The sequence below is a fragment of the Ptiloglossa arizonensis genome, chromosome 4 (genome assembly GCF_051014685.1).
Source record: "Ptiloglossa arizonensis isolate GNS036 chromosome 4, iyPtiAriz1_principal, whole genome shotgun sequence".
In the NCBI taxonomy this organism is placed as follows: Eukaryota; Metazoa; Arthropoda; class Insecta; order Hymenoptera; family Colletidae; genus Ptiloglossa; species Ptiloglossa arizonensis.
In genome coordinates this window covers 4,782,133-4,804,974 of record NC_135051.1, presented here as the reverse complement: position 1 = coordinate 4,804,974, position 22,842 = coordinate 4,782,133, and the positions used below count along the sequence as shown (strand labels likewise).

The following is a 22,842-nucleotide window of genomic DNA, read 5'->3' as shown; positions in this document are numbered from 1 at the left end:
CACGAGTAGGATACCAGGAATATAAAGAGCTTTCGTAGTAGGTGCATTGCCGGAAGCTACAACTTTCCTACGCACACATGCCTACCTTTGAATGAACGACACGAGTCAATTATAGTCTTTCATTCATTAAAATAACACGTACATCCGTTAAGTTGTTCACAAGTAAACTATACCCTAACGCTCATTACAAGTATTATTTATAACTGATAACAAAATAGCTTTGTATGCACATATTGCACAATAGTTTGTCGCACGATGATATAAATATAAGCACACTTTTTGTCTCACCGAAAATGATGAATGGCGATGCCAATTGCAGTGATTCAATCCCACTGAAGTGTATATACATTTACACTTTTTAGATCCCTTTACCGTCATTATATGACTCTTATACTAAACGCAAGACTAAACTATTTTCTGGAGAGGTAAGAAACGAATAATTGGTAATTTATAAGTTTCAACGAACTGTGTCAACTTACTGCGGTAAACGAAAATCAATATTTTCCAATGAAGAACAAAGCCACAAAAACCACGCGATCTCGTTGTTGGACAAACTGATTGTTTAATTCGTATTCAGTAGCAGAAGTGACTGCAATTGTAGGCAGAAAGGGTCCGGAAGGTGAATACGATTCGTATGTACGCGGTTTACGAGTGCGTGAAGAATAGTGGGGCGCAGTGATGCGCGGAGCGGCCACTCCGCAGCGCTCCCCTTTCATTAGGAATACAGAATATGAAAGAAAGTTTGTCTCTTCGGCTACTGGCATTGTACATTCTCCTATGTATCCTGTACACCGGATATCGAAACGTACCTTTCTTTATTAGAAATATAGAAGATACAAAGAGGTTGCGTACAACTCTTTGCCCTTTCTGTAATTCTGTTACAGGGGGTCCCCAAGAACTGGCCTGCCCCACGATCAACCGGCAAAACACGTCATTTCTCGTGACCGAGAAACGCCGAGATTTTCTCGCTCTGTTTAATCGACCTTTGTCACTTGCTACTTCTTACAAACACTATCGAAAACTGTGATAATCGAATATTCAATATATATAATAAATAATATTATCACTATTTGTACAGAATCTTATTTCCATTAATAAAAATCATTTAGTAAATACATAATCTACATACGTACTTTGGCGACAGGGAGTCGGGGAAATCATGAACTTATTCGCTTCCCATTGCACGCAACCTCTTAGTTTCATACACCAAGACACTTAACTACATAACAGATGATTTTAATTTTCTAAAATATTTAATTTAAACACAATTAATCTATGTGAGAAATTGCATAAATTACTAAAAAATAATGCTCTATAGATGACTTACAGTATGTAAAGATTAAAATACCTTACCAATTTATGGATAAAACTTTTTAGGTATTAAATATATTTTATACATAAAGTATAATGCATATTTTAGTTAATTGACATATACATAAACATATTATAAATATCTAATACATCAACATAGAAAATGGAAAGACATTAACAGATTATACAGTGTCTATTACAATACTTTATAATATAAAGAATACATAGTATTCAATGCAACACTTTCAAATACAAAGAGTATACAGTTTGTAATGCAATCAATCCCTTTTCCTACAATATTGTGAGACTCGTTGTAAGAAAATCAAACTAAACATAAAAACCGGGCGAGTCTTGTCCACATCCGTACGTTATCGCGTTATCGAAACATAAATTGTAGGACAAAGGATTAACTAAGTTGTCATTTTCCAAATACTTCATATTATACGCATTTTAATGTATTCTAATATGTGCTAGTATGTTTTTTCTATTTTAAAACTATTATAATGTATGTTGCAAGTTCTGCACACGTTAATGGTGCATATTTTAAAAGTATGCATACATCATTATAAAAACGTATGTTACATATTTTGTGGAATTTTTAACTTCGGCGACTTATAAAAAAGGCGACAAAACTGGTCCTTGATTTTCCACGAGTACAAACAAGACAGGAAACTGGCCCGAGATTACCTGTACAAAATTACCTATTATTATTTATACACAATTATTTATACATTACACACAAATAATTATTACTCTTATTTCACCATGATTAATAAATAATAGTTTATCCTTAAATTAATAATCTATTTCATACTTTACATACCATGAATTTATCGATAGAGCATTGTCATTCCATAGCCACTTGCCACTAGTTGATACAGGAATCAAAATAAATTCTGAAATCAATGAAATATATTTAATAAACAGTAATATAATCTTTACTTTAAACTTTATAGGTGATGAAAATATTGGTAGTGCATTGTTGTTTAATAGCGACTCAAACGCTTATCACACACAGGTTATGTTAATTTTACACATCTATGTCACGCTTGCTGTTGACTAATTTACGTAATTTATATGCACAGATGAAGTATTCGAACATTTTGTTAAGAAGTTATTCGATAATTAATAATAATTCTTTAATAGTTTGAATGACAAAGGACGAGTACGTATTGTACAGAGAAAAAAAGATCGATCCTGAGAGAATATGCGTTGTAATATTACTCGACGTTGTCCACATTCTACTTACTTATAATTCCATATTTCTCTTAATGCAGCATTGATTTTCCTTTCTTTCTATAATTGGTATACAAGCTCGTAACAGAAATCTTCCTTCAATGATCGAGCAATAGTGGATGAAACGACGCGGGAACGTGAATGAACTGTTGACATCCAAGCATGAGATACTCGCCTGGTCCTCGGGGAGCCTTGCGGTGTAGAAACCGCTCAAGGAATGCGTGTAATGCGTGTACGTACACGTCACGCCCACTCATCGTTGCCGTCACGTACGTGGCTCATCGTCATGTAGGTACGTGTCTCTCTACCTGCGTACGTAAGCGAGGACGAGTGTACACAGAGGTCCATTAATTTTTGCCATTTGAGGGCAATATAGCACACCAAACGTATATTCTTCTCTTCTTAATAAGCGTTTTGTATAGTAGTCATATTGTTAAAATGTTTCTAGTTCCATTGTGAGAATGAACATAACTTATTCTTAAATTATTTTCTGAGGCTGATGTTTGATAATACTAGAAATGGTATAGAGGGACGAATATTTTAAAGATACTATCTTTACTGACTTCGTTGACTCGTTAAATACAAGTGGCGGCCTCGACGGAAAACGTCAAAGTTTGTAGAAGAATAATTCAAGTTTTTCACTAACAGATGGTGACACAAGTTCTATAATCACTTTTTATGCGAATATATGTAATTGCAAATTTAAAACTTTTGTTTTAAATAAATAAATCCATTTGAACCGCTTTAAATAGTAGCAGCTAGAATTTCAGGGTAATTTAAATAATATGAACGTTATGTTTGTTGGATCAGCATGTTACAATAATATTTTTCTCAGTGCATATTACATTATCTTTGATATTTGATACTATGTGCGAAAGCTTCGAGTTGTACATTTATTTCCTGGACTATACGGTCAAGTTAATTTTAAATAAACAAAAGTACATCGCTTTGTTCGTATATATATAACAATTTATAATAGTTAATATAAAAAAATTAATGGTTACAGGATGTATAACGAATTGGGATTTCTTTTTACAAGATTAGTTGTATTGCACTCGATACTCGTCCACGATTTCAATGCACATTGTGCTTAAATGTAGAAGAACCCTGAACTATTTAAAAAATAATTGTAGAAGTACTAAGAGCGATTATTTTATTTTCCAAGAAGTATCTTCCTCGTGGCACCGAAATTCTGGCCAGCCTGAGTAGCACCTTTATTGGTTCCAGCCTGGAGGCCAATGAGACCCTCACCTGCTCTTAATTGTTCCTCCGTAAAGTTTCGTTTATTTTCTTCCGCTGGTTTAGGCCCCAGCCAAGGGCCACGCCATTCTGGATGTCTGTACGTCTGTGAACAAATATCGTGTTACTTCAATGCTTCCAAGATTGCAGAGATGGTTGTTAATAAAAAATGGAAAAGAATTATATACAGTGCGACCGATGGCGAAGATAGTGTTGGTCACTTGGGCTATGTTCTTCCTTTCCATAAGATCGACCGCTTGGAAGAGATCTACGTCAGGTACTCCGTATTTCACGCAAGCTTTCTGGAATCTGGAACAATCGAGGCAATTACTATCATCGTCGATGCAAAGTAATCGTTTCGTAATGGTTTTCGCAACTCCGTACGACATTATAGTTGAAAAATATCAGCTTGAAATGCAGACAGAGTTAGTTTCTAGGGTTGCCATTTTGTAGACAGCGATGCAAAGCGCCTCGTGATACAATAAGCGTGAGGCAGGCCAGTGTTAACGCGCTCTCTGAATAACAGGAATGTAGAAATGAATGAAATGCGAAAGACAAGTGTCGACTACCTCCACGTTACTCTTACTTTCCGCGTAAAAAGGGAGTAACGCGGAGTGGCCGCGCTGCGCATCGTTCGCCCCACTACTCAGTAAAGCGCTCTTAAACATTGAAAACGCGCCAATTGGCGGCATGCGCATGCCACACCGCGGTCAGATGCAGGAAACATCGTGTATGATGCACTTCGGACCGAGAAAGAATCCATCAAAATTAACTTTGTATGTTTCGTCGAATTGACCAGATCTTAATTTGACACGTTGAAACTTTGTCAAAGAAAGTCGTCTACAATTGTTATTAAACGTCGAAAAGTCACGTTGATCAAATGTGTAGTTAGGTGTAGGTTTTGACGACCAATCGTCTGGATGTTGTATCATTTTTTCGTACTTAGATAAATATTTAGACTAACTAGAAACACAGCAACGAGCTACGTTCGATCTTTACAATTTAATCTTCCATCGAAGATCAGGAAATACAAGGATAATGTATACCAAATGTAAAAACATTCTTGTCAAATTAAGCATTAGTTGACTAACTTCTTATCATTAACTTTAATGGTCGATTAACGACTGCGCTGTGACTTGTAACAATATAATTGTCGTATAAGAAAGTAGCGACTCCATTATGTCCGTTCGAAGTTCACTGCGACGGTCCCGACCTCAGACTTTGTTGGTACTTATTTACCAGGCTCTCAGGTAACAGGAAGGAGATCGCGACCAGTATTCGCGGCAACTCTACGGAGGAATCGTTGCTCTCGAAGCGATAATTCGAGGTCAATAGTCGCAAATGGTTTGATCTCTCGATTCCTACGAGAGTCGGTGACCAGTGGTCTCGATGTCGATAGTTTGCGAGTCGAGAGTCGTTCCGAAGCAAAACACTGTCGATTGCGTAAAGTCGACTGAGTAGTAGGATAGCATGAGATCAATGGAAGCTCGATGGTATATGATCGACAAAAACTGGCGAGATTGCCTCCCAATAGATAATCCTCTATTTTAAGCACACGTACTGTAACGAGTATATTTCATAAATGGGTTAGTAGATTACACAAGCAAGACAGTGAACAACGAGCAATGATTACTACACGCGATACATTATATGCATAGCGTTGACAACGTAAAATTCAAGTTTCATTCGACGCGTTTAATTCGCTACAATCGGATAGACTCCACACGATACGTACTGATTCAGGTTATCCATCATCTTGTAATCACCGCCGGATGTATTGATCTTGGTGACAAGACCCGGTTGCAGTTTGTTCATGAGTTTACATAGCAACACACCATCTCTCAAAGCATCCTCGTAACTGACACCTGCACATACGCAATGTATTAAACAAACCGGAAGACTCCTTTAATCGAAACATGCAAAATTGTTATTTTAAAACTATTTTTTCGTTGAACGTTATTTCCCCGTTAATATTTAATCAACGATGATTAATCACTTCTATATCTCCCTTTGGAAAAAAAACACGAATACGAAGAGAACGAATGGTTGGACAATGAAAAGAATGCCGAGGACCACAGTGGCACCAGGATAACAGAAAAAACAGTCTTTCCTCCCCCGCGGCCGCAACTGCGGGTTTTAAGTTCCGCGGGGAATGACATGCGCACTCCGCGTCAGCCATCGATTTTCATTGTCGGCCGCGTGATTATCGGCTCTCGAATGAACGAGTGAGTGGTATCTCTTTTTTACCCTCCTTCCCACCTTCCTGCCTCCCTCTCGACAGTCGGAGATTGCCGCGAAATAATAACAGAGGCTGCGTGCACCAGCACTCATTCATAGCGCCCCATTATGCCAAGAGGCGCGCCAAGGGGGCATGGCATTTTTTGTCGTTCGGCCGAAGGATCAGGAAAGACCGCCTCCGTCTTTCCGTTGCTCGCTCTTTTTGCTCTTGACCGGGTGTCTCGATCAGCGCCATCATTGTCTTGCCGTCGTCGTGGCTTGCGCGTCAAAGCGCTCTCGTCGCCATTCGAAAGACACAGTGCATCTCGAATTGCCAGGAGCGCAGCTTCCCGCAAGAGCATCGACGATGTTGTCAAGTGTGTTTCGTTGTACCAGCTTTGCCCTCCCCCCAACCCTCCCACCCACATTCCATTTGGTGACGTTTCGATGTATCGAACCTATCGACATGGTACGCTACCTGGTGACCGACTTTGTAAATTGTATTGATGCACGAGGCGTGAGAGGAAGCGCTGCGGTCGGCAAGCGCAACAGTTGGCGCTTTCCCTCCCAGCGTGTAAATGATGAACTTTGTTTCCAATCGATCCTATAATGTAATCAGCGCGATAGTTTAAATAATGCCGCAACGAATATCGAGCTACACACGCTAGGCGAATAGCTCGCGTTGAAATGTTATCGCGAGAAGTCGTTGCCGGCGTAATTTTTCTCGTTGGAAAATAACTCATTCTTCGCGTTCCTCGCCTCGACGTTCAACGAACGCTACATTCTAGTTACACGATAATAGCGATGATAATATATGCAGCATCTATGAATATGAAAGTTACAGAGGTACTAAGAAAACATACCGGGCTTCGAGTAGATCTACGGTCTCTATGTACACATAAATTATAAAACAGCACGCACTATGCAAATGTGTATACATATATCTGTTCTAGCAGAAGTTTATAGCGACTGGAGTCGTTCCCTCTCCTTCGTCCATTCCACTGTAGTAACAATTTGGTTAACGACTATGTGATGCGATTTTAAATAAGAATATCGATTTATTGTATTTCACGGACGAATTATTAGTTTCTTTGGAACTTTTTGGAGAAAGCGACACGTACTAATTGTTCAAAAGACTACTACCCTGATCCTGCAAGGACGACGTGTCACGTGGTTTCGTTATAGAGGGGGCGCCACTAAATGCCTACCCTAAAATCTGTTTGCCTAGTACAAAACTGGTCGTGTGCTTGAATTTTCGATTGACGAGACTTCGACAGCCGATCAGTTTCAGATACGTTGGACAACTCTGTTCAATTAGTGTCTTGAATCGACTCCCTACTTTCAAAGACTAAATTGTAAATAGTATTCGATTCAACGTTGAACTGTATAGAGTTACGAATTATAGTTCAAAATGTTCGTAATTTAACATGCATTTAATGCAAGTACGATATAAGTATGCATATACCTTCGGGGGAAATCCTACTTGTCTAAAAAGGAACGATACAATTTACAATGTTTTGTTCGTCGTTGTACATAGCACAGAAGTACTTAGGCAATAGACTAAAACTCTCAGAAAATTGGAATAACGATTATCGAATATTTTTATAATTTAACAAATTTAGAAGAAAATTCTTTACAGAGAGTATCACCTTTCAAGCGGAACGTGCTTCGACTACGCGAGTCAAACGAGTCGAGCAGACCTTCCGCTTTTCCACGTTATCCAGGCAACAGCCGAGAGCGACAGCAGCATCCGCCTCTGGATCAAAACGCGGGTAGATGGAGTAAATAAGCGTGATATGCTGATACATTCCTGGTAACGTCGAAACGCGATGAGATGTCGTAAACGCGAGAAGATGACAGAAAATCGATAGAACGCCTTCCAGATCCATCTCGCCAGTTCCCTCTGATTCTTTGCTCATTTCTTTCGTAGCCGAACAAACAAAGTCACGTGATACTGGCCTGATATTTTTCAGACGTTACGTATCTTATTGCTGTCTTCGTTGTGTCAATACGCGTCGAAAAAATATCGGGTCGCAACAATATGTATTGGTGGATCGGAACTATTTCTACTCTTGATACTATCCTGTTATGTTGACACGTCATGGTCGTCATGTCTCGACAATTTGACGTGAAATCGATAAACCGTCGTAGGCACACCTTTCTTGCGTGTTACATCACGTGTGCATTTTCGTTACTTCTGCGGATGCACGTAACATTGAATCTAAATGCGTAACGTCGGATTCCTGCTAAGTAGTAGTTGGACACGTATTATAGAGATAACTAAGCAATATCAAACTTATCGTCACGTACAGTCTTTCGTGCAATTACTCCGGTCGGTAATTATAGAAGAATTAAGAAGTATTGTCTAAATGAAACTGGAACGATGCAAAGAATAAGAGTAACGAACAATATTTCCATGGTATACATCATCACGAGTGGAATGCGTAAGCAAGGGGCGCTTCTGCCTTCGAAGAATAAGCTTGCCTAGCCTGGTATCGATTTAACGTCAGTTTCACGTCATAAAGACGTCAAATACACGGTTTTCACCAGGACAACATCCTGGGGCTGAATTTACGACTAACGGCATGCAACAGGTCTTGCGGAAACGGACAGTAGGCGCGCGCAAAATTCACTTTTCCTCTCACTTTTGTAACTTTCTATCTGGACGGTTTATTCTACCGTAATATAGTTATTAACATGTCAACCTACAACCTGCACTTAGAATTCTCAGTCAATGTCTACTCAAAACATATAAAAATATACATAAAAAAAATTAATACTCATACACGGGGGGACGTGAAAAGTGGCTTAAAAAATTCTGTTCCATTTACTGTAAATCTTGTTTCCTTTACGCAAGAAATTATTCGCGCAAAAATATAAAGACGAATTTCACCGATCAATAAGAGCAGACCATGCTTCATCTCGTATACACCCTTAGATGAAATATAGCTCCGGGCAACCACTTGTTGCACTCGGTCGTAAATCTACCCCGAGGCTGTAATCCTGGTAGGCTTGTCTCAAAATGACGTCATTGACGATCTTTTGACGGACAACTGACACCCGTTGACGTCCGGTCGGTAAGCCTTTCGTCGAAACGTATCATTGGGACGCGACTTCTTTTGCCGGAAACGTTCTTATTTTCTCAATGTGTCCGTCAAGGGGTACCTCTCACCGTTGGTAAGAGGACCATAAATTCATCTACTACCCATCGTTGCTACCCTAGTAACTGCGAGCTTTCGTGACGTCACGCAACGTTACGTGACGAGCGGTTCGACGTATCGACAGCCCTGTCGTCTTAAGCGACCAACGAAATGGAAACGAGATCTTATTTAACTGTAAAGGGGCATCTGTCTGAAACGAATCGATCCGTCGACGTTGACGTCAACGTGGCGGGCAAGCTATAAATCCCTCAAACGTCTGCTGGTACCCTGGTGCAGCCAAGCTACTTGTGCCACCGTGACGAACGGATGACTGACACTTCCCTCCACTGAAACCCTTCGCTTTCACTCGTTGAGCTTTAAGGTATCCTCGCAACAGATTAAAGCAGATGTGTTCAGAGTAGCTCGTGGCACCGAACCAACTTCTCCCACCGAGTCGATGCCACGTTGTGTGCACGTACTCGTTACACATACAACGTATACGCGAAAAAAATGAATAGAAGGTAACGAAACCTCGTAACAAATTCGTAGATGATATAAAGTTCGGTCGTTGTGCGTATCCCTTAATGTGCGATTTTTTCCACGAAGAGGAAAGTTGAAGGGGCTGCGAGAAGGCGGGAAGAAGAAATGACACAATGCAATGTTTGTGACTTGACTATCTAGGGTCTTGTATGCGGCCCTGATACATTGGCGTCCTTACGACGTAACATGATGAACAGATGACGCTAAATCAATACACGTCGTCGACAGACAACCGACTGTGCAACGTCGTTCAACGAAACGCTAAGCTTAGAAGCTTTTCTTTTTCATATAATCAACAACAAACTAATAATTCCAATTACAATCGTACCGTGTATTTTCAATTGCGATAAAGAATTTGTTTTTAAATTTCTAATATTTTAAGATTCCACTTTTTCTTATATTAATATTTGTAAATTTTTAACTAAACTCTATTTGCCTATCGTTTGGAACAGCTGCTTCGTCGTGTACATATCTCTAAATTTCTTAAGTTAAATAAATTCTCATGTTTTTTAAAACTTTTAGACGTTAAAATTTAATAACCTTTTCCACCTCCCCCGAAAAATATTCCAAGGTATGTAAACTGTTACGCGAGGGTCGTGTCCAGCATGCCTCGCGAGCTTCCAGGAACAGGCTAACATCTACAATCGAAAGATTCAAGAATTCTGGAATACAGCAAATTCCAATCATGTTATCGGAACGACCAACGATGTTAGGGGCGAGTCGGAAGGAAAGGAAGTATATGACCGCGGCGGTAGTCGAACGCCGGTAGTCCAAGTTCAATTTTAAACGAGTCAATAACATCAAAAGCTTCGAATACCCGGCTCGCATCATCACGTAGAGCTTCTTTCTACGTGCTGTTAGGTTAGGTGGAACCGACACTGTAGAACGCTCCAACGACACTTACACTGTTGCGGATAGAATTACCTCGTTAGATAAAGTTAGCAATTTTTCTAATTAGAAAACACTGATCGCGATACAGTGTTAATCGTTGCGGATTAATGTAAACTGTCTCGATTGAAAAGTCGTGCAATGAAATATTCATAAATACTTTTACCACGCGGTTTTCTCGAAATAACTATCCTCCGTGTTATGCGGGACGACGTGCTTATGGCAGGTGCGCCCTGAATCGACAAACACCAGGCTCGCACTTCGTCAAGGAAGCTTCTTCGTGTACAACCCTCCTCGAGAATCTCAGAGAATTCCGCGAAGGGTTTCAAATGTAGATGAATTAAAATAAAACACGAGAAAGATCGTTTGGTCGTCTTCGTTATTACCAGGCTGATAGCCTAACACGAAAGCACCGAACGTTGCCATTTACGTTTAAAGATTTTTCCAATAGAAAGGCCTTACTATCACCAGAGTTGATTATCAACGAGAAAAGATACATTTTTCCTGTTCTCGAAGGGTAATAATTCACGGTGTTTCGGATCGTACAATAACGAAAAGATATGATATCGGTACAAAAAGAGGCGAATCTTGTTCTTCACTTGTGCAAACCTAGATATGCAATCGACATGTCCAACACGGCGATTGCGTCGACGCCTGGCGTATTTCTCAAATCAGGGGTGCACGTTCGACGTAGGGGTTGCTACCCACTTCCTGTTCAATAGGGTGACTCGAATGACGTAACAAAGCGCGCGTTTTACTAGGAGAACACCCGCCCACGGAGGATGTACCTACCCCTAGCAGTTGCGGTCATCAACTCCCTTTCCTGTGGAGTCCAACCACTACCAGTCCCTCCGTGCATCGTTACGAAAAGTTCTCGTCTATATTAGTCTCAATCTGTACGATTTCTACGTATCATCGTGTTATTAACAACAACGTTTCTTTTACAAATACCGACAATTTTTAATTATCCTCTTTTGAAACTTCGAGCGTCTACGCGAAGTAACGAACTGTGTTCAAGTACAGGTGCACACCTACTGTCGAACGTCTTTTAAATTTTTCAATTTATCATTCGGACGTGGACGTCTCGATAACTGACCTAGCGAACAAATTTAACCTTTGCAACGTCACACGGCCTGACATTTATATCCGGGAATTATAGGGTTCTAGTTAGGCTCGCACGTGTTGCGCGGGCCTCAAACGGGGGTGGTGATATTGACACGCTTTTCAAACCGCACCACCTCCGGAGAACAGGAGTTCATGCATGGCCGTGTGTAGATCAAGGGAGTGGTAACATCGATAAAGTTCAATCAAGCGTACACACGGATTCTCCCGTTAGATTACGGTAAAGTTACGTAAGTAGAGCGTCGTGAAATTTTTCAGCTAGATAAACTAGAGTATAAAGATATTAAATATGCCCTTGTACAACGATAGTTAATTAACGTTTCTAATACCGTTGTTTCTTCTTAACTTTACCTGGTGGAAATTTCTGTCCAACCACTGTCTCGATCCATTGCTGGGCCTCGGCTTCCTGGCTTGCTTCTCGCTTACCAGCAACCTATAAGCACAACGTTAAAACGATTATTTTAATACTTTGTAACGTTGTTCGAGCATCTATATTGATACGTTCCTACTCGTGATTAATGCGGTCAACGTTTTTTAAAACGGATGTGGTAGTGTCTATTTAGATATATAGTAATACCTTCCGTAAATAACTCGTTTTTAAGTGCCGTGCTTTCCTCCCGCACACGTGTCGAATATTTATTAAGTTTATTTTTAAGTCCAAGTGGAAGAATCTTTGATAAAGATTAAACTTACATAATTGCGTGACTGTGCGTTATAATGCCTCTCGTGTCATGGTAATACAAGTTTAAAGGACGTAAACAGTGATTTATTAAATACTGCTGCTTCGAAATTTTGAATTTTACAGCTATGATAAAAATATTTATATTTGTATAAAAATTATCAGTTTCCGCAGAAACTTTCAAAAATTGCCGTAGCCGATGGTATTTCACATCGTCATGGCGGGGTATTGGTAAAAGTTTTCAACTAGCAATAATCGCACCTCGGTAGAACCTCATTGGTTACGATATCGCCACTGCGCAAAGCTGACGAGAGTGTATTTCTCTGCCCTACTAATAACAGCGCTGCCACCTTTCAACAGTGAGAAACGTTCCTTCCTTGAATCCTCCTAGTGGCAGTTCCAAGAACTAACGGAGCGAGTGAATACAAATACTGCATCCAAATTATCGGTAATTAAATACCGCCACGAATTTATAATACGTCAACGTCTAACGAAGTACAATCAAATTACAGAACTACATATACTGGTATATAACTATTTTTCGGAATAAATTTCTATCGAAAATATTCACAGCACGAATCTTCCGTCAATAGTCTCAAATACTTCTGTACCATAGGAAACATTTTTCTAAGTATCGTGTATTAACTGTAAATACTGTATTAGCAATTGAGTGCAACTAAAGATCGGTTAAGTATTTGCTGGAAATGTATCGTCGCAGGAGAACACGAACGGAAGAGGTATCACTTTAAATACGCGTGTAACGATGCCTTACGATGGAGTTTTGCTTCATTCTTTACTTCTTATACAGCCAAATACACGCTTTTTCTCTCTATTACTCTCGACTCTGAAAACCAATAAGTACAAGTGACCATTGACAAGACCAATTATTCGGGACTTTGTGGATCGATTAATCGTATAGGAACGATGCTTGGATTTCGACAACACCGTTAATCCAATAGTTGTTACATAAGAGACGCTCGACGTCGAAAAATTGTTCCAGACGATTTCGTTCTGTTACGATAAACTTGGAAACGGCGTCGATTGACGGATTCTAAACTCGGCGGTGGCTTCACCCTTCGAAGTGGCCAGAATCCAGAAATTACACCGCCTTGCTTATCGGAGTTTTCATCTGGCGTTCGTCCACGGACCGGTTAACCATCCTTTCTTGCAAAACACACCCACTTGTTCGAACTTTTCCACATCTTCGGATTTTCCGGTCCGGCTCGCGACGTCAGCGTTCGCAATAACGACAAATAGTTGTAAATACTGTAGTGATACACCGGTCCTGAATAGCCTGTCCAGATCGCTGCCTATTTTCGTCACTCATGCGATCGAACATTCTACGTCGACCAGAAACGTCGAACCTTCGTGAAAAACGTTTGTAATCCTTCCACAAGTGTGTAGCTTTGCACGCGTACGCTACGTAGAAAGAACCAATTATTAAGATCGAAGAAATATCGTCTGTATTTTCGAACTCAGTTGTTGGAGAAGAGTGTGCTCGGTGTCTTTCTTGCAAGGTCATTTGCAAGTATAAGAGTTATTTTTTTATTATTTTTGTTTTTATAGAATACAAATATACTTTTAAATGAAAATTCTTACCTAAAATAACGAGAAACAAACACGGCCCAATTTAGAAGATCCGTGGTTCAAATTGGGAAACCAGTTTTCTAAATTGGATCATTGACGCTATTTGGAAAACATATTTCTGTAACCAACCGTATATCATTTTGCTCGGTTTTGTTAGATTTATGCATCGATTGCAAAGCTGTCTAGAATTATCTTTACATGTAACCGGAGAATTATGAAACGTCAAAGAGAAGATCGCGCGTGAAAGGGTTAAGAAGAAAAGGCACGCAAGATGCAAAAATAAGCATCCTTGCCTCGTACACGACCCACATCCACCAAAAGTTCTTTGAACCATCTCGGAAGCCTCAGTGAACACGTATACCATCGTTGCTGTTTGCACACTCGAAAAGACGCGACTTGGGAATTTGAACCGTTTACCAAATTACTTTACGCATCACTATTGCGATACGTGAGTAACGTGTTTTAAAATATAAACGATCGTCATTTTCCTATTTACCTTTCTTCTGAAAATTCAACTCGACTAATACTCACAAGACTCGTTACTTGAATGTACATTAAATAAGTATGCATTAAGTTCTAAAAATGGTACGTATCTATACCTACGGTTGCTCCGAAAAGAAAAATCCTTCGATTTTCCGACCTCCTTGATTATGCCAACCCCTTGCTCCTATCAGGTCGGATAATTTAAGGACGATTCGAAATTCGTCTCGACACAACCATTAAAAACACGTGGAGACGTCAACGATCTGATTTTCCATTCTGAAGAAGGGTCAGAAATCGGTTATTAAATATGCGACAGCTCGTGTCTTGTAAATAAGGCTACAGTGTCAAGATCTGGTTACGGGGGAGAGGGTGTGGGAATACCCGTTAGGCAACCGGCCAAAAATCACTCGTTCCTGAATGTCGGGTGGAAAGGATACCGGCGGAGGGGAGACCGGCATATAGCGTCGCGACGCACCGCGTCCGACTTAGTCTCTAGTCAGCGTCACCGTTCAAAAGTCGGAAGTCCTCCAGTGGGCCGAGTCAACGACGATCAACGAAAAGGGAAAAAAGGGGAAACCATGCCGGTACGTCTATCTTCGATCGCCGGGGACCACCGTGTACATTTAAATGGGGATACAGTGACCGAGAAATACCGAATAACAGCAATATCGCGACATTTAACCGAACGTAGGGCAAGTGATACTTAACAGCTGGTACATTAATAATTTTCTATCCGCGACGTCACCACAGAAACTTGTGGTTATTCGTAGAATCCTAATTACGGTAGACCTTGGGCTATTTCGTTCTGGCGATCCTCCCAAGATATTGAATTAATCTTGACACGAAGGAAACACACACAATGTGTGTTTCAAAAGAAAAACAAATAGAGAACACTGCTCGGTGACAGCGCCTGCTATCGATGACCCGAGAAGCTCTCCTGTAACGAGTAACACTACCAGGAGTATACGGTCTCTGGATTAGGATTCCACGTTTACAAGTCGTTTCGTAAACGCTGTTTTCAACGCGAAGAGGATAAACGTTTCGCAATGGATCTGTAACGATCTGTTTTTAGTTTGAATGAACGCGTTGGGAATGTCGACGCGTTTGAAATCCCGGTAATTCTGTAACGGCAATTTGTATCGACGATCGACTTTGACGCCTATCTCCTCCTTCACCGCCTTCGAAGTATTTATAACCCAAGATAAATAGCATTACGTAATATCTATGTTCGCCGATGATTTCGGGGCGGAATCACGGATACGAGAAATGGCGACAACACCGCGCAAGGGACCGTACACTTTCGCGAAACGCATCGATCGTTTCTTTTTTTTTTATTGTATTTTTACAGAACCAAGTTTTCACATCTAACATGCAACATGTTAAAAGATACTGACAGGAGTACGATGTATACCACTGTGACAAACGTACTAATAAAGACGATGTAACAGAAAAGAAACATACAGTAAAGTGTGTCTCATCGTTCGAGGATTAAAGCTTACATTGGAAGCTTTCTTGGCTCTAATAAAAAAACAATACTTTCTTTAATTTTTCCTAATTTACAGCGATCTTGAACGGATCGTGAACCGTACGAAGTGTTCCGCGTACGTAGGACTCCACGCTTGAAATAAAACCACCTTCCGAGTATCGAGGAATATCGAGGAGTATCGAAGTCCCACGCCGTGCGAAAGAATTCCATTCACGTGTACCATGATCTATTGCTGTTTCATGGGTCACGGATGCTCGACTTGACCAATTGAACGTTAAATTTAGTGAATCGTTGCACCACGTGTCGCGTTCGTGAAACGTTCTCGGGAAAGATGGATACACCGGGTCTCGAGCAACGAGAATCGCCGTTCCTCTTGAGAATGGAGCCTAAAATACACCTCGAGAGAGAAAGAGAGAGAATTCAACGGGGAACACACGTTGCTTCCGAAGGCTTGACACTTCCCAGACAAGCTGGAGATTTCTCTCGGGAACGAGCGACGATCGTCTGCGGTTAGAAATCCAGCGAATGGAATCGATCGTTGAAAACTATTCTATTCACGAACAACGGAGAAGGAAATCGAGCCATTCGAATCGTTCGAGTTCATCGTAAACGTGAACCAGCCAGTGTGTAAAAAAAAAAAAAACAAAAAGAATTGAATGGCTTCAAAGGGTAGATAATCTGTGATTATCAAACTGAAAAGATCGTTCAGTCACGGAGTTTAGAGAAGGGTCACTTCTCTTGTGATTAAATTTTCTAAATTTCTTTAAACGTGGAATCGGAGGGAAGACCGCTTCTGCTGTAATTGATTTATCAAATTTTTAAAAATATTCATTTTCTTTTCTCGAGGGGCATACGTGAACGTTTATGTACACTTTTGGGAGTTTGTGTAAAAGTCTCTAAGACACTTTTCACTTTCTACAGAGCATTCGAATTCGACCACCGGGTTACCGTGGTGCGTTTAAATGCAACGCGAATTGATCAATAACTCGATAAGCGTTTCGGTAGAACACGCGGATCCAGTTTCGCGAATTATCGAGGCTGATTCCCCCGCTATAAATACCGATCTATCGCGAACAGAAGGATGCCAGATTTCATTTACGTCAGGTCCGGACCGATTTGCTGGCATCGTAAATCACCGTAAAACGTGTTAACAAATTTGCTTACGTTGAACAGGCGGATGAAACAGGAGTCTTCGTTCGCTCGAAGTGGCCAGAATCGTTGGAAAACGCGATCCTTGTGAAATTCGTTTCGATACTCCACTCGTCGTTCATCTAACCCTTCCCCCTCACCCGAAAAATTGAAAATACGTTTCAACGACGCTAATAGCTTGAAAGGGAAGGCGTTGAAGTGAAATCATTGTCAAACTGCCAACAGTATAATTTCGTCCTACAATACGATTTTACGAGAAATCAGCGAAAACCTTCGCGGGGTTCACACGGCACGGAAACAGGTGGCCAACGAATCGAACACCGCCGTTTCTTGCCAGTTTTAATAAAAGCCGACGAATCGGTCGGCGTATTTTGTTCTCGACGCGAGTAACATAACACCGTCGCCCCGCGATCTATTTCCGTTTTCCTGCTCCCCGCACACCCCCTCGTCGGAACAATTTTTAACCCCTTAAAGGACCAGGACTGTTCGACGTAACGTACTGTTCGTTGAACAGTGATACATACTATAAATCAACACCGAAGTGAAAGTAAACATTGGTATAAGTTTTTGTCAATTAATATACAATAGTATGAACGATAAAAAAACAGCGGTAATCTTTTTAAAAATAATCCTTGTTTGCGACATCATCAATGATTATTTTTGCAAGAAAATTACACGTCTCGATAATGCAATCTTATTTTTAAATTATTTTGGATTTTCTGCATCGAATATTTACGTGACGAATTGTAGACCAATTTACAAAACGATAAAAAGAGAAGATGAGATTTGCCGAACTCTTTCGCGGTTGTATATATTTTCTTTATTATAATAGAAACACCAAGTGCTTTTGTATTTTTTTGGTCCTCTCGTTGTGTTATAAAGTTAAAAATCTATCTAATAAAGTAAAAACTATCTGGGACAGTTTTTACCGAAAGATCTTGGATGTATAACCGAAAGGAAGAACGCTTTAAGGTTAATTTTAGCCACGCTTAACGAAGGGCGAACACGTTCTGTTTGTAGGCTCGCAATAAGGAACAAGAGACCGAGGTGTTGGCCTGGATCGAGGCCGTGTTAGGTGAAAAGCTCCCGCCCGGGAACTACGAGGACATACTTAAGGATGGCGTCATCCTCTGCAAGCTTATCAACAAACTGGCGCCAGGATCGGTGAAGAAAATCCAGGCCAAAGGAACCAATTTCCAGCTCATGGAAAATGTTCAGAGGTGCTCTTGGCTATTGAACTCGTATTGAAACACCTGTACCGAGTGTCCAGTTGGAAATAGACCACCTTGACAGTGTTTTAAATAAGAGGAAGGGTTCGAAAGTCGATTTCTTTCTTCTAAGTGGCCTATTTCTAATAGAAGACTATAGCGACGATGAACAACCTTTTACAGCGGATTAAATTAAAAACTTAATAATTGATGGGGATATTTTTGAATCGAACTCTTACCTCGAAATTGAAGAAATATGATACATTGGACTCGAGTTGACAATTCCAAATCTTCAACTTATTCTGAGAGTACTTTATCGAACGTTTACAAGTTTGTTCGATCGAAGTGGGTTACGCAATGAACCTCGAAGGTTGTTCATCGCTGCTCTATGTTTTCTTATTGGATGGAGACTTGAGACTGTTTGGTTTTCGAGCAGATTCCAAGCCGCCATTAAGGACTACGGAGTTCCACAAGAAGAGATCTTCCAGACGGCCGATTTATTCGAAAGACGCAACATCCCACAAGTTACGCTTTGCCTGTACGCTCTTGGTAGGATTGTAAGTAATCGAAGAAGTTTCAAAATTTCTGTTTCAAGAGTAGAGATAGAAAACAAATACGATATCTGTTTAAATCGTAGTGTTAAAAGTAGAAACATTGGATAATTTTTTTATAGTATCACTAACGAGAGTGATGCTGTTTAAAAGTTTACAAGTGTACAAGTCCGTGTCTTACAAGCGTTTTAAAGAATCGTTGTAACGTTCAACGTGTTGATAGAATTGAGCACTTTCTACAAATGACCGACACGAGGTGACAAACTTAATCTTGGACCGGAGATAGAAAACAAAGAAAGGTTCCCGGTCCTCTATCGAAAATTCTTATCGACCCTCGATCATCGTACGTATCATTTTTCTCGATCCAGACGCAGAAACATCCAGAATACACGGGACCGAGACTAGGTCCGAAGATGGCCGATGAAAACAAGAGAACATTCACGGAGGAACAACTCCGAGCTAGCGAGGGCCAGGTCAATCTGCAAATGGGATTCAACAAAGGTGCCAGCCAAGCTGGCCACGGTGGATTCGGCAACACTCGACACATGTAAACGTGGCTTTCCCGATAGATACATAGGTGTTGAAATTCTTTTACCAATTGTTACCTGTGTATCCCCAACGAGGCACGATTCAAGATGTCCTTGACCGAGACATCTGATATTTTCCGAAAAAAGTAATCTGGAGACACGGAGATGACGAAACACCCTTTGTTCGCCAGAATGAAATTTCTCATGTTACAGTATTCTCTGTGTACGTGAATTGGGAGATCCTAACAACCTGCGATGTTATCTTACTCGTTACACGTATTTATTCGTACACCACACGCTATCGGTACATTCAACACATTACACATACACACACAACATTCACACAAGTAAAATACACACAGTCACTTAGTTACTTCTTACGTCAGAAACAAACGGTAACATCGATGCGCAATAAACAGGATCACGCAATTACTTCACCAGGCTTATTGCGAGGCTTTGAATTTTCCATCAAAGATCTATCAATTCGAATTGATAATACGTATTTAAGATATCCGATTGTACTCTCATAATTTCCTAACGATATGTATACGACACGTGTAAAAAGAAAGAAAAAATAAAGAGACAACGCTGCTATTTTTTATTATCTGTATCATTATAACTTTCGTCATGGTTACCAAACGACGCTTATGTTCGAATATCGACTCTTTGGAAAATGAAATTTGTTTAAAAAAACTTTTCAAGTCAACATTCCTGGATGTGCAAATGATCGGAGAGAACCGAAAATAATAATAACGCTTGGTTATTACAAAAATCATTCTTTTTGGATCAACGAAAGAAAATTGGCATATATTTTTGAAACCGTGTAAACTATTTTTTAAACTACATTTTCTGTATAATGTCACAGAAACAAAGCTGAGAAAGATACCGCGACAATTGAAGATTCTTCCATCGCAAGCTCGTGCCAAGTTCTTGAAACATTAATACACTCTTCTTTTCACGACTAATGTAGCAACAACGTCTCTAGTTTTAAATTATGATGCATTATGTTGCGTGACTTGCAAAAATAGTGAAACCAACGCGATTAGTCTAATACAATGTCTAAAAACAGGTGAACGTATACTTAACAACATTTATATTAAAAATTGAGATATCGCGCGTTGGTTGTTCACATTATTAATTTTCACAAAATCAATGACTTCTTTATTACTCGAAAATTAGAAAGGAAATATTTTTCACAAGCATCCTGTCTGTTTTATTGAAAATTGTACTCTTTCACGTTAAAGGGACAACTTAAGAATGACATAAGATAAAAATTATACATACATTCAAACTGTGTTTAATTATACTTAGGTAATGCCCAATTCATATGTTAAAGATTTTCGATAAAATGTTTCTGGACGTACGAAAAAAGATTCATTTATTTTAAAGGTTGGTCCAATCTTTTGAGCAACAATATGCGCAGGATTTATTGTAATATAAAAATTGAAATAAAAAATTTTAATATCCCAGAAACCTCGCCGGTTATACAGATCCAAGAGCCATTCCAGTTCGTTTGGGTTTCTATCTCGCATACGGAGGCCTCGGGCGCACCCTCAACTTGGCCGAGTTAATTTCGTCGCACTAACCACGAAAATACCGGTGGCTTGTTTGTAAATAAACGTTGCCGTGAGACTAGTTCTGTCATCGCGATCGAAATTTTTCCGTTTTCTTCCCCCCTTTCCACACAGGCGAACGCAACACGCTCAAATTGCAAAATTTAATTGCAACTTTTGCTTAGCTTGGCACATCCCGACGCCTTTGGGTTATTTCTGGATCGTTCACGGTACACCGGTATATGTTTCGAGACTGGACTCGCATTATGGTATCGCATTAACGATAAAAAGTGCTTATAATACTCCGGTACTCGAGCAGATATCTCCTGCGCGCAAGGGACAACGCGAGTCTAAGATCGGGATTAATATATCTGAGTAACAGCATGCTTGAATAAGTTTTATTATCCTTTTTCTCGAGTATATAGATACTTGATTTGGTTGAATCGTGACAGGACGTAAGTAAAAAAGAATCATTTCGTATGATTCTCTTACCATAAAACTAAAGAAGCTCCAGAAGCTTCGAGCCCGTACCTAAAGATGCCCCCAAGAACTACTTATCGACTTTTTAACTTACCTACCATTACAAATTAATAAATAACCTAACTTCTTCTTAATTTTATGGAAAATATCTGCAAAATTATGATTGGTCACATGTGGAATTTTTATTCTCCAACTGGTACTATTTTTACAGGTCTCACATTTTCAGAAAAGGAAAAGGCCGTCCCTCGAAGTAATTAGCTTCAAGCCACGACAGGTCTGGATCGATCATTGTTCGTTATCTAAACCGAAATTTTCTGGAAGTCGTTAATATTTCTTTGATTTACAAACGAAAAATGTCGCTGAAAATGAAACAACCTTCGCAAGAACGATACGATTCGTCGCAGTCCCACGTATAAATCAAATTTAGTTTTCCCTGGTGCATTGGGTGACTCACGATTTATAACCTTTCCAGAATTAGAGCACTTTAATGCAAACTCGTAAAAATATTCCGGAGATGTACGCTGTTGAGTCAGCTGTTGGAAATAGATGGACTTTTCAGCATGTCAAGGAGAAAAAATTTCCCCCCTTGCCATATTTCACGGGCGTATCGTACGTTTTGTAAATTCTGGACATTTCTAACGTAACTTTTCAGGATTTCTCGAGATCGACTGACTACTCGCCGAAGTTGACAGGTGGCGCGCCAGTACACCATAAAATTAAGGCCATAACGAAAAGTAAACAGAAAGTAATGGTACAACGGTCTCCACTGAATTTCATTGCCACTAACACGAATTTATAATATACACATACGTACGAATGAATTTCAGGCGACAATTTCCCATGCAAAACAATTGTCCTTTTATGTATCATTACTACGAAATAATCACAATAGCGATTCACGATTACTTTGCCGCGAATTCAGTTTGACGCGATTACACTTTTGTTACGAATAAATGTATCTACGAACGGTGCAGATTTCGCGCCTTCAATGTAACTATGGTATCGGGGTAATCCCAATTCGCAATTTTTAATATTGATCGATACGTTTACCGCGAAATGTGTAAACTCTCAAAAGTAAACTAAAATTTGAAGGTTACCTACCTACCATCGTAATTCGATGGCGCGACAATGCACTTAACCACGTGAACGACACGCAACGATAATTTCTTTAATACTACTCACCTGCCAAAGCGGACGTCCAGGCATAATGAAATTCGGCTTACAGGCGTTCTTTTACAATTCTTCGAAACGTTGAAGAGTCTCGTCAAGTCGGCAGAGCTTTACCCACTCAAGCACAAAAAGTGTTCGCTTCGGCCCTCGTGCTGCGTATATATGCGTGACAGGTGCGCGCTCGTGTTGGTGGACGTGGGGGCGCTTCTATATATGGACCACTTACTCACCACCTACCCTGGTTTACACGCGACCACCTCCACCGGTATCGTTTTG

At 40.1% G+C, this 22,842-nt stretch overlaps 2 protein-coding genes and 1 non-coding gene across 4 annotated transcripts; 1 reads left to right on the top strand and 2 right to left on the bottom strand.

The window, feature by feature from the left end:
• Positions 1-105: 105 nt before the first annotated feature.
• On the bottom strand, positions 106-22,838 carry LOC143146401 (muscle-specific protein 20). Of its 2 annotated transcripts, XM_076310676.1 has the most exons (8): positions 22,579-22,838; positions 12,045-12,126; positions 5,522-5,651; positions 3,975-4,095; positions 2,561-3,892; positions 2,135-2,207; positions 480-1,998; positions 106-417 (listed from the first exon to the last, which is right to left on the bottom strand). In XM_076310676.1, the coding sequence occupies exons 1-5, from the start codon at positions 22,600-22,602 to the stop codon at positions 3,701-3,703; spliced, it is 549 nt and encodes a 182-aa protein (XP_076166791.1). In that variant the 5' UTR covers positions 22,603-22,838; the 3' UTR covers positions 106-417; positions 480-1,998; positions 2,135-2,207; positions 2,561-3,700. The 2 variants fall into 2 exon arrangements, with proteins under 2 accessions (XP_076166791.1, XP_076166790.1); XM_076310675.1 differs by having other exon boundaries at positions 106-1,998.
• On the bottom strand, positions 12,538-12,678 carry LOC143146491 (U4 spliceosomal RNA). Its single transcript, XR_012991976.1, has one exon. It is a non-coding gene; the product is annotated as a U4 spliceosomal RNA (small nuclear RNA).
• LOC143146403 (myophilin) lies at positions 14,803-19,964 on the top strand. The gene is made up of 4 exons (XM_076310677.1): positions 14,803-15,026; positions 18,098-18,297; positions 18,722-18,842; positions 19,205-19,964. The coding sequence occupies exons 1-4, from the start codon at positions 15,021-15,023 to the stop codon at positions 19,385-19,387; spliced, it is 510 nt and encodes a 169-aa protein (XP_076166792.1). The 5' UTR covers positions 14,803-15,020; the 3' UTR covers positions 19,388-19,964.
• Positions 22,839-22,842: the final 4 nt, after the last annotated feature.